General features: G+C 43.9%; 1 protein-coding gene across 1 annotated transcript in view; it reads left to right on the top strand.

Annotated features, from left to right (window-relative positions):
- Positions 1-12,511, top strand: part of LOC147684530 (vomeronasal type-2 receptor 26-like) — a 99,158-nt gene that overhangs the window by 62,545 nt on the left and 24,102 nt on the right. Inside the window, exon 6 of the mRNA XM_086939691.1 lies at positions 4,979-5,102. Within this exon, the coding sequence (XP_086795817.1) occupies positions 4,979-5,102 (124 nt within the window). The remainder of the gene's footprint in view (positions 1-4,978; positions 5,103-12,511) is intronic.

Raw genomic sequence — 12,511 nt, 5'->3', positions numbered from 1 at the left:
TAGTGTTCATTAAATTAACCTGTCACTTTTACATAATACTCCAAAGTATCTGGGCCCGATTCACAGAACTAACTTAAGACAAAATCCTAAACTTACTACTTTTGCTATTCACAGAAGTTAGGATTTTGTCTTAAGTTTGTCTTAAGACAGACTTAAGACAGACTTAAGACAGACTTAAGTGAGGATGTTGTCTTAAGTCTGTTTTAAGTCTGTCTTAAGACAAACTTAAGACAAAATCCTAACTTCTGTGAATACCAAAAGTAGTAAGTTTAGGATTTTGTCTTAAGTTAGTTCTGTGAATCGGGCCCTCTGTCTTTAACCGGGAAGATGTGAATGAGAAGAACGTATGCAGTAAAATTACTGCATACGCTACAGTGCTGCTTTGCCTTTTGGCTTAGTTTGCACTATTGAAATACAACATCCATGCTTAAGTGTGCACTGAAGATAAAGACTAAGAAATATTCAAATGTGTCCCTCAAGTGAGCTAGTCACCAGTACACAAAACTCCAAAGTACCTCTCTTTAGCTGGGAAGATATGAATGTAATGCAAAAGGGAAGAACCAGAAGAACCAGAAGAATGAGGAGAAAGGTAAATAGTAAAATGACTGCATAAGATATGGCGCTGCACTGTCTTTTTGGCTAGGTTTACACTACAGATATACTTCATGCATCCATACATACCAATATGACTACTCCTTTAAAGCCCTATGTGAAGTCTCAGTAGAAAAACTGACATTCCCCACACTGATCTGAAAAGGCTTTTAATTTGTGGACATGGGGATAGTTACATCAGTATGTTACTGGGATAACGCTTTCACACATCATGACTGCTCCCCTTTTGACTTTATTGTTGAAGCTATTGGCATTCCATGTCAGGGCCCAATATTCATTTGGATCATTAGAACAAGATACCGAGGCCATTGGTTAGAAGAAGAACTGACAGCTTTTACACATTCTGTCAACTGAAACAATATGAAAAAGTAATACAAACAGAAGACAACCTACTTCTCAAACATCTCCCCTTCCAATAGTAACTTTCAAGAAGTATCTGCAGTCCAATCGAGTTCATAATAATAAAAAAAACAGGAACAAACATTTGTATAATACCATTAGTTGGTCTTTTAAAGGAAGCAAAAATTGTTACATTTGACTTCCTTCTTCACATTTCTGAAAAAGAGATATTTTCAGTGTTCCAAAGCAGCAACATGTCAGCTGCACATGAGTGCCCATACTTTCTCCCTAGGCAATTCCAACATTTGTTGTGCTATCTTTTTCTGGGATTCATGGTAAGACTTGACCTAAGATAAAAATTGAAGATGAGAAAACTTCTGACAGATTTAGTTTGGCTCCTAACACTCCCAATTTCATAGAAAATCACTCATTAAGAGAGGACAGCCCATTCTCCTTTTCTCTGAAAAGGGGGCAACACATATTTTTTTGGGAGCAAAGGACATTGTGAGGAAGGTGATGTATTATATGGTATTGTTGTGTGACCTCACCATGTACTACACTCATGAAACCATATTGGGTCCAGCCAGGCTCTTTTGTAAATCCTCTAGCTCAACCCTGAGTAGCTGTGGTTTGAGCAGCAGCATCGAGGCTTAAACAAAGGAACCAGTGTAAAACATTTAGAAGCACAAAACCAAATTCATAAAAATAGACTCAATTTTTTATGAATTTTTAGACACCAAGTTGAGCAAAATCCACTGGAGTCTAAGCATGAGCGAATTTTGCGGATCTCGCGTTCGCGAATTTTGCGGATTTGCGGATTCGCAATCCGCAAAATCCGCGAATTCCCGCGAATTTGCGGATTTTTTTTTTTTTTTTGTGTTCGCCCGTGTTTCTGCCAGTTCGCGAGGGTTTTTACAATTTCGCAATTTGCGAACTTACCTGTCGGGTCGCAAGTTTTGCGAACTTGTTGTTTCTACGTGTCCAGCCTGTTTGGGACACTCTTCTTCATCACTGCCACTCTCTGTCACCACTGCCACTCTCTGACTACTCATGCCACCCTCTGGCCCACCCATGCCACCCTCTGTTTCATCACCACACCCTCTGGTTGTCCAGTGTACATTATTTTCGGCAAAGCAAAGCACACCTTCCCTGCCTCAAGTGACCTGAATTAATTTGGGGCTGATTAATGTGTCACAGAATATTTTTTTAGCTGGCACCTGCTTCCTTAGTGCGCCCTGATTAGTGATCTTTTGCACTTGCTAAGTGCTTTCATTGTTGCAAAATTAGTTACAACACCTGCCCTGCCCCAACTGACAATAATGAATTAGGGGCTGATTAATGGATTTTAACTTCCAGCCTGGCTCCTGCTTGTCTCCCTTAGCTGTAATTCAGGACCTTTGTGGCATATGTGTAACTATTCTGAGGTTCAGAGCAGGGTCACATAATAGTTTCAACTGGCAACTGAACTCTGGAGGGGCCCCTCAGGAAGCACTACAGGAAATTGCTACTAATGATGTGCCTGAACTTTTGAACCTGGTAAGTAGTTACTTTCAGTTTTGCTAAGATCGTATTTCTGCAATTTTGCACTTATTCGCGGGGCGCGAACTCACGCGAACAGTGCGAGCAGTGCGAGCAAAATCCGCTGCTCGCGGATTTGCGGATTTTGCGGGAAATTCGCAAATCTCGCGGATTGCGGATTTCCCGAAAATCCGCAAAATCCGCGAGCAGAACGGATTTTCCGCCCATGCCTACTGGAGTCGTCCTGAGGCATAGATTTTTAAGTGAACCGTAAAAGGCATCAGTAACAGTAAAGTTTGAAAGATCTGTATTTGGCTACTACGGACCGAACTGCTTGACCAATTCAGACTGGGAGGGTGAATAAGGAGTATATAGACAGTTACCTGGTTGCCAAATCAGTCACAAGTCCATTTCTAAAGTTTACATCAAGACCCCCGTAGACTTAATTTGAGTGGTCCTAATGCTGGGTATGCAGAATGCTGAGGATACTGAAAGATGTTCTATGTGCTCTGCAGTTGAAGGGGGCCTCCCTGTGTTTTTTTTCCTTGGTCCACAGGTAAGGTGGGGTGACTTAGGCCGAGGGATCAAAATCCCAGCGGCTGGGCTGCCAATATTCAGTCACAGCGGGTCCAGTGATAGCCTTTGGTGAGGACTAATGTGCATCTTGGGCAATCAAATCACAATCTTACTACTCTCTCAAGTCTGCAGGCACAGGTGCAACTTATGAGTCCAGAGTAGAGGCCTTCTTGGCTGCACATCGGCGGTCAGTGTCAATTGATTGCGAGTGGTTACTGACTGGCCAGAATGGGCCACTTCTGCTTTTGTGGCCCTGGTGCTGGAACAGGGGCTCAGCCTATATGCCCTTGGAGTTGGGGGCTAAGGAGCAACTTTTCCTTGAGTCATGCAACACAGTCTTCATGTGCATTCCAGAGGTTGGCACAGCCTCTTTTGTCAGGTCTAGAGGTCAGCAAGGCAATCCTTCGGTCCTCTCTCCACTCCATTTCTTATTTGAGGCTCAGTGTGCCAAGGGTGCCACATGTATGCCCCTAAAGGGCCTGGGAGGATAATGCAGTCACTAGCCAATGTGCTACCAGGGTCTATCTGGCAGAGTGCACTTTTCTGCTCATGTTCAAGATGTCTGAACCCTTCATTGGATGTTAGGCGCGTGGTCACACCCACGAACAAAATGGCTTGACAACTGGTTTCCACTCTCTGTTTCCGCTGCCAGCCAATCTACCTCAACAAAGAGGCAGCCCTATATGAGTGTGATCACCATTTTCTCACCAAAGGCAGCTTTACCATTGAAGCTCGCCTTTGGCCAACACCCTCTTTGGCGTCCTGCATGGGGGAGGTAACATGCCTCTATTGTTCCTGGGCCTGGGCGTCATTCACAATACTCCCTAGGAGGGCAGAAGGCTGTCTGGTGGCCAGAACCTGCAACAAGTCCGAGGATTAAGTGGATAACGGAATGGCAACATTCTAAATATTGCTTTTACTTAAATGTGACATTAGATTTGACTTGAGCATAATATTGGGTTTAATTCCATGATTAATTATTTACCTTGAAATACCCATTTTAGTAGTCCCATTCAGAAGTTAGCAGGACTGAGATGTGAGTCAGTAACTCTGTATTAGCCAATGTGGCAAGTAAACTTTTCACAGTAAAAACTATAATTTGGAAGTATATATTAAAGTATATGTCCCACTTAATAATATAAAGCTCCCCGACTCAGAGCTCATGAGGTCTTCCTTTGGGGAGGCTTATATATATGGTAACAGGAAGTGGGGGCTTTGTCATAGGCTAAAATGACAAAGTTGAACAAGCAGTTTTAAAACTGCTCTTCCAGCCTGCGGTGGCAGGATGGGAGCCATTTGCATATTGTTGCATGCGGGGTGGCACAATCAGTGCTGCAGCTCTGGGTGGACATTCTAACTTACATACGTTGGATACCCTTAATACCATTCTTATGGATGTGTAGGTAAGTCAGCTAATGCCAACTGGTGGTATACACTTCAATATACATTTTGTCATGGGTAGGAACACTGGCATTGAAGTCTGGTTAGCAGGCCTCAATGCACTCTCAGGAAAAAACAGAAGCATCAGTCCATAATTTTGGGGCTGATCATACATAAAGAGGCATTTACCTACAGAAATGTACTGTTTATACCTCCCTAAAACACAATCCCAGAGGGCACTATGTTAAAATGTGACACGCCTATTACCCCTCTGAGACTTGTCTATCCCCCTGAGCTACAACTTCTTGGATAGGGATGAAATGGTGAGCAAACTGATTTGGAATCCCTTAATTGCTGCCCCACTTCATTCTCTCTCGGTGATTCAAATGGAAATCACTAAAATAGTCAATTGTCTATGGATGTCTGAAACCAAATAGATTGCTGGTTTATTGGACTCTAGTTTGTATCAAGTTCGACCAATTGAGTTCAAGGCCCAGAAAGACATGGTAATTCCAGTGATTTCAATATGCTTTAACATGTGTCATTGTCTTAGGTTCCTCTCTCAGTCTGCAGTGAAAGTTGTTCTACAGGATACAGAAAGTCCACCATCACAGGACGCCCCAAGTGCTGTTTCTCCTGTGTGCTCTGCCCTGATGGCAGCATTGCCAACCAAACAGGTAGGTTCATTTGGAGGAAACAACTATATCTTGCATTGTTAGTTAATTATAACTGGGCAGATACCTATTTTGTTTTGAAAAGAGGGATGATTTTAACAAATTTCTATTCAGCAACTAAGACAAAGAGAAGAACATGTTTGGGGATACATATAACAAAATGAATTATACACTTATTAAGCATGCTACCACTCACAATGGAGCATCCTAGCACTGGACTTTTAAATCTGATAACATGGATGAAAGGGAAGGGGAGACAGAGAAAGTGATTGTGACTAGATAAGGGAGTAAAAGAGTACACCTGGGCCAGGAAATGCCAGGTCTTTAAATGCATTTTTTAAAAGAGCATCCAAATTCATGGACCACAAAGTCCTGGGAATCTGTTCCATGCCTTGTATCCTTGTACCAAGAAGGATGTGGCACCCCAGGTTTTAAGTCTGAATGAGTGGGGCTTATGAAGATTCATTTGAGAGGATCTCGAGGTTCCTTTGGTTGTACGGTGCATGAATCTGGCCATGAAGTATTTAGGAACAGCAGCTTTGAGTGCTCTGAAGACAGGGTCCTTATGTGTGCCAGTGGTCAATTAAGAGTTCCTAGAGCAGTGGAAGCAGAACGTCTGGCAAGTTTAAGCAAAGGTCTAGCTACTGCATGTTGCACCATCTGAAGTTTGTAAAGTATATATTTGGAGTATCCTGTATAGAAACTGTTACAGTAATTGAGTCTAGAAGTAATACGAGTAAAATAAACTTTTTTTCTGTGAGCTAATTGGAGGAAGTCAAAAAGCTTTTTTAGGGATTTGATTAAGTTGAAACATGTCCCAGCCATGGAAGGAGATTGAGGGCAGAAGAAGAGCGAGGTTTAGGATGTCACTCCTAAGTTTCTTGGCACTTCCAATGTGGCAGGTGGGTGCTGAGTTCGTTCATCATTAAATTGGATTAAAGCAGTTAGAATTGCCAAATGTCAGGATCTACATTTTGTCTGTGTTACATTTTAATGTGCTTTATTGCATTCACCTGGCAACTTCAAGAAGACAGTTTCAGAAGTTAAGTTCTGTGCCAAAGGACCCTTTGTCCAATGAAGGAATGAGCTGTGTATCATCTGCATATGATGTTGTAGTGATTCCAAAAAAAACCTATCAGGCAGATTACGGGGTCATATATATATTGAATAACAGGGCTAAGAGATAAACCCTGCAGACCTCCTCATGTCAGTGGTCTTTCTATAGAGGAGAAAGGTCCTAATGTGACTACTTGTCTCCTACCTGCTAGAAAGCATTTAATCCGGGCCAATGATTTTAGGGAAAGGCCACAGTCCTTTGTTCTTCTAAGAAGTATGTAGTGTGAAATGGTATCGAACGCGGCAAAGAGAACCAACCGGATCAGCAAAGCATTATTTCCCACATCCAGGGTCAGTTTTAGTGTGTTAGAAACTTGCAGCAGAGAAGATTCTGTAGAATATTTTAAATGAAAACCAGATTGCTGGGGATGACGTACATCAAAATGTTCCAGGCAGATTTTTCAAACACTTTGGTTAGTACTAAAAGCAGTGAGATGGGGCGTAAATTAGATAGTGTGTCAGGAGATTGTTTTGGAGGGGTTTCACCACTGTCAAATTCTAATCTGAGGGCATGTCAGCTGTTGATAGTGAGGTAGTGAGAATGTTATTGATAAACGGGTTTACAATGTGAAAGACCTTGTGAAGAAAGTCAATTAGGCAGTGGTCCTTGGGAAAACCCAATGTACATACAAAACATCATCTGGTCAAGAAACTGTGAATGATACAACATGATCATAGTGAATGCTTACCATGCTATCCCTTTAAACCTTTCTGGGAGACTGGAAAAAAACACCTGAGTGAGAAAAAGGGCCTACAAAAGGTATGTTAGTAACAGATGAACACACACTCAAATAGTGCCATACATGTGAAACAAATTGGTGCATCATGTAGAGAAAGTTCACATATAGGTAGAAGAGCAACGATAAATACAAATGTGTATGCCAATATCATAAAACGTCCAGCACAATTATTTAATTACATCACTACCAAACAAAAAATACAGGGATCCCACAATGTTCTGTTCTGCAGGAGAAAACACAAGCCTGTGATCAACCTCCTCAAAAGGGAGTTCCTGGACTTAAATATTTCAGGTCATGCAAAGACTTCTGTTCTACATTTTTTAATTTTTACCATTCCTACCACATTCCAAACATTCTTAACTCACATCATTCCAAGTGGATAACAAGCATTGGCAAAGACAATTCTGTCTGCTATGAGAGAACTAGTGGCATAGCTAAAAGTTAGTGACATGATGGAGACTAGAGTGGCATACAATGGAGTGGAGTGGCAAAGAGTACCCCTCACAATCTTCTACTGCACTGCTTCGCATATAATGGATTCTAGCCAATTTGATTGTTGAGAAATATGCTCTCACCCCCCCAATCCTTTTGCCCAAGCTTCAAATTACCTCTGAGCAGGATGGGGACTAGAGTAGAGTATTGGGAGCTCCCCACTGTAAGAAGAAAAATCAGTAATCATCTAGAGGGACGGGTTGATGAGCTGCACATATGCAAGTAGGAAGGGTTTAAAGTGTGTCTAAGTATAGTATTTTGTACTGGAAGGGTAACCTTGCAGTGCAAAACCTATTGTAGCCTCAGGCCTGCACCCTAGCACTATGGTGCCAAGGTGTGTGTTTGGCGCACAGCAGCTGGGACCGGCGTTCAGGAGAGTGGAGGAGGAGCCATATCTTTGTAGATAGGGTACTGGTACTCTCCGTCTCCCATTTTTGGTTGCTGTGTTGCTGTGTTGCGTTTCTTGGAAATCTGGACCAAAGAGGTAGAGGGTCTTGCATAAGATGGCATGATTTTGGATAGATATCGGCCAATGGCAATGGTTACATCCTAAAATATGAAATGGGGGCTCCCCCTTAAAAAACAATCAGCAATCACCGTAGAGGGGGTCAAAAACAATGGCAGAGAGTGTATTGGTGTTGTTTAAATGAGCCATATAATCTACTAATTGAGGCTTTTTTGACATCACAGACCTAATCAGAGCATCCATCTCAAATGGTATTGATGAACATCCACTAAATCAAGCAACCATTGTACCACTTTTGAAGAAACTAATAGTCTAGTATATATTGCCAATAAGTGACCCTATAAGTCCCTAGTATATAACAGGTCAAGGGGATACAAACTACCTATAGGTCGCTAGTATATAATAGTGCAGTGAGGTTTAGAGGTTTTGTAGATTTCCTTCACTGGAGTGTTGCTTGCTGTCATTTTTAAAGGCAGCCCTACTTTTCAGACTGTCTTTAAATATATGTTACATGCAAATTTGACTTTGAAATTAAATGTTCTTATAAAGTGGTATTCTACTTTATTTTTACATATGTCACCCCTAAGGTCTCCCCTAGGTGCCACAGGAGTGGGGGTTCTAGGTATCTATAAGCCTGGATATCTTTAAATATGTTTTATATGCCCGGGCAATGGAAAAACGGCCAATTGTGTTTTTCCCCACTTTAGATACTTAGAGGCATATTTACAAGCCCCTATTGCCATCACAAAGTCGTTAGTGACGTGGTGTTGGAGATAGGGGCTTCACCTTATTTACAAGGCCATGTTAAGCCACTTAACGTGGCGTAACCCTACCTTGTAAATAAGGCACCCTTTCATGATGTACTTAGCTTGAAAGGGGACGGCAATGGGTGTTCCGGTGGGTGTTCCACCACAACACCCATTGATTTTGAAGCTGCTCCCTATTTACAAGGGTGGCTTAAATAGGAGGCAGTGCCAAAATTTAGACCAGGGAAAACCAGTTTGTAAGAGGCAAAACGAGAAGAAATGCTTTATTTTGCCTCATTTTTGCTGTTTCCATGTGTGCTGCCTTGTACAGCACACACAGACACAGCAGATTGATTTTAATTGTTTATATGCAGGAAGGTGTTCCTTTCTGTACATAAACAATAAAAAAAATAGGTTTTGTAACTCCTAGGTGTGCATTTAGCAGCACAAATAGAATGTTTCAAAACACCATGGATTACTGTTCATGTGCAGGAAGGGAGATCTTCCTGCACATTAACAATAATTTCCCCCAAAGTTGACACCCTTGCACTATGAGGCAAGGGTGCCTGTATTGGGGCTAAACAGCTGAACTCAGCCCTAAGGAAAACGCAGGCGTGTGTCGCATTCATGTGACTGGAGAAGTATGGCGTTAGCAATGTTTGCTTAGCAACACGCTTATCCATTATGTTTTATAAATGTCCCATAGCTCCATAGGCTAACATTGGAATATTTTATTTAAGTATAAATATTGCTAGGAGGGGGCTATAAAATAGTTCAAAGGCTTAAAAGATTGGTAATGATAAATGAGAACTTGCCACCATTGAATTTATCATAACTAATACTGACAATAAGTTATAGAACTTACTTTCCTGTGAGCTAAAATCAAGTCACCTAGCAGCCCCTTATGAATGTTCAGCCTTAACAGAATTAGCCAAGATTCTTTGATAAGGAGATACGTGGCCTGCATAGAGCAGATGATTTCTGATGGGGAAATTCTGCAGCTGCAGAAAACAGGTCAAAATGGGGGCTGGGTAAATCAAACTGGGCTTCAAAGAGAGCAGGAATGTAAGGAATGATGCCAGGTCTACCCCCTCTTCCTGCACCCCCAGCCAGATGGCAGGTACAGGAATGGAATTTACAGAAGGTCTGGGGGGAGTCGAAATGTAAACGAGCAATACCAGTAGGTTGGTTTAACCAGGTCTTACTCTCCTAGAGAGGAATTCTCCATCTTGATTTTTAAAGTGCACTGCTTTGTGGGGCAAGACTATGCCGCACTTTGGAGGATGCTGTCATGCTTTTGGGTGGCAAAAGGTACCTCATTCGACCGGGGTGCCCTCTGCTTGACTCCTGAGATCATTGAATAAATATGCAAGAGCTGCATAGCAATTCCATTTTACTGCCTGAAATTACAAGAAGAAGGACTGCCCTGCTGGAACCCTGGTTTACATCACCAAAGGGTTGCAATCAGAATTGCAATCTGAAGGACTGCTCCTGTTGCACACTTGGAACTACAGCCCTCAGTAATTGCTTCTAAAAGGATTAAAGACTGGACTTCCTGAAAGCAACAGGTTAACAAAGACTCCTTGTGCCATCTCCTTCTAAGATGCTGCCGACGCCTGGAGTCAACAGCTGTGAGGAGTAATTTGTTTGGCTCGCTGGCTTGCTGGGTCTCCACCTGCGCTCCTCTCTCTGTGCTCTTCTCTCTGCGGGAGCCGCCGCCTTGCTACCCGCGGCCAGCTTCTACCAGCGGACATCGCCCCCGGCACCCTCGGAGCTTTGGCCTACGGACTACGGACTGTGGGGAGGTGAGAGCTTGCGGGGCTGAGCAGAGCAGAAGGTGGCTAGCCGGATTGCTCCTTTCATCTCCGCCGCCGCCGCAACCAGCCAAACCGGGCCTCCCCTGGGCGTTGGGCTGTACTGTTGTTGGGCTGCACTGCCGCCAGCTCCCCCCAGCCCCCTGGCTTCTCCTGGGTCTCCCAGGCTCCACTGCTGTTACTGCCGCCTGCTGTTGGGGCCCCTAACGTCGCCATACTCCGGTTTCCTGTCTCCTCCCAAAGGCACCATCTACGGTGAGGTGGCAGGGCAGCGAGGGGGGGCACAATGGAGGCTGGTCTAACGTGACCCAACGCAACCCAGGTTTGTGGGTCTGCTGCAGGGTAATAAGTGCTGAGGGGTGGCCGATGGACAAGGCCAGCCTGTGCCTGTGCCCCACTATTTCTGCCAGAGAGGAGCAGTGATCTGTCAAAGAGAAAAAAAACAAATTAACTAAAATTGTTAATCGCCCACGCCTCGCCCCCACCTCTGGCTTCAGCTGCGCCTCCACGGACTCCTTGGGCTCCATCAGCTTTGTCAGTTCGCCCTCTTATCGGCCCTGCCGTTCAGTCTCCTATTAGCTTCTTGCCCCCAATTCCGGATCGGGGGAGCGGTGTAGTGTGCTAGTGTGCTCGCTGTGCTGACTGTTCGACATTGGGCTGCATAGATCTGAGGCGAGGGCAAGCTGAGTTTCTACTGGTTGGTCTGCCGTCAGGCCGCTCAGAGGAGCTGGGGGGCCGCTGAGAGAGCGGAGAGGAAAAGGAGAGGAGCACAACCAGCATTTGAATCCCCACCCCCGGGGCAGATTCCTCCCAGGTGGCAGGAAGAGTGCAAGGTACGTGCATGCTACATTAGTGTTCTGCAGCTTCAGCCTCAGCAATTGGGTCATCGGCAGACACTCTCACATTCATCGGTCCAGTCATCCTTCTGGTACTTTACTAGATCTTCCAACTGTATAGTACACTGGTTCTCATTATATATCATGTGCTAAACTAGGCACGGTCTGTGGAGCCAGTCATGAGATCTGGCCGAGTGAGAAGGACTCCCCCGAAGTCGAAGTCAAAGTCCAAGTCCAAACAAGACAATGCAACAGCGTGTATAGAACAGCCCAGTGGCCCTTGACGGGGGTCAGTATCTATTAAAGAAGGCACACCAGGAATGGGGTCTACCACCATCAGCTCTGACACAAATTCTTCTGTAAACACCTCCATTAATGGCGACGTGCTCAGCCCAAATTCAAGAATGGGTAAACCACTTCTAATTTATCAGTTAATCCAACGCAATTACCAGGAATTTTAGGAAGACAAGGGGACTGCACACTGATAAACATCGATGGGGCCCTTCAAAGAAAAAAGCCCTGCACTTTCCAACCCAAAATGTATACGAAATTCGGATTTTTGAAAGATCCAGGGACAGCAATCTATTCAAAGAGCGCGAACGTAAAAGGGCTGCAACCGCCATTTCAGCCTGAGAAGTCCAGACTAACGTATCAGCTAAGCAAACAGCCAATTAACCAGCAAGTCGATCAGGCTTTTCTCAAGCTATCTTCAACGTCACTTGTCCACCAATCTCAACTCTCACTTCACCAAGCTAATAAAAAAGTTGAAAACCAAGTTAAAACCGTTCAAAGGAACACATCTACAATAGATGACCAGACTTCTCCAAAAAGCACCGTTGACATTAGCCAACCGATCGGCCAGCCCATTCAGCTAATCACTCAGCCAGCCTGTCAGGCTCTCTCTATGTCGCCCAATACGCCACTTGAATCCCAACCGCAATCCTTACCTCATCAATTCAATAATCAAGTTGTAAACCAAGCCAAAACGGAACAGAGGATCTTACCCACCATAGAAGACCAGCATCAGCAACAACTTAAAAGCATTGTGGATGCTAGTTCAGCTGAAATTGCCTCAGAAGAGGTATTAGAGGCAAAGGCTGGAATTAATGCATTAGGGGGCTCCCCCCAGAATCCGCTCAAAGATCGATTGGAAATGGCTCTCTTGCAGTCTCCAAAAAACAGCCCCCCACTCTTCAGGGAAA

The sequence above is a fragment of the Lissotriton vulgaris genome, chromosome 10 (genome assembly GCF_964263255.1).
Source record: "Lissotriton vulgaris chromosome 10, aLisVul1.2, whole genome shotgun sequence".
In the NCBI taxonomy this organism is placed as follows: domain Eukaryota; kingdom Metazoa; phylum Chordata; class Amphibia; order Caudata; family Salamandridae; genus Lissotriton; species Lissotriton vulgaris.
Note: the sequence above shows the minus strand (reverse complement) of the source record. Positions and strands in the feature narration are given on the sequence as shown.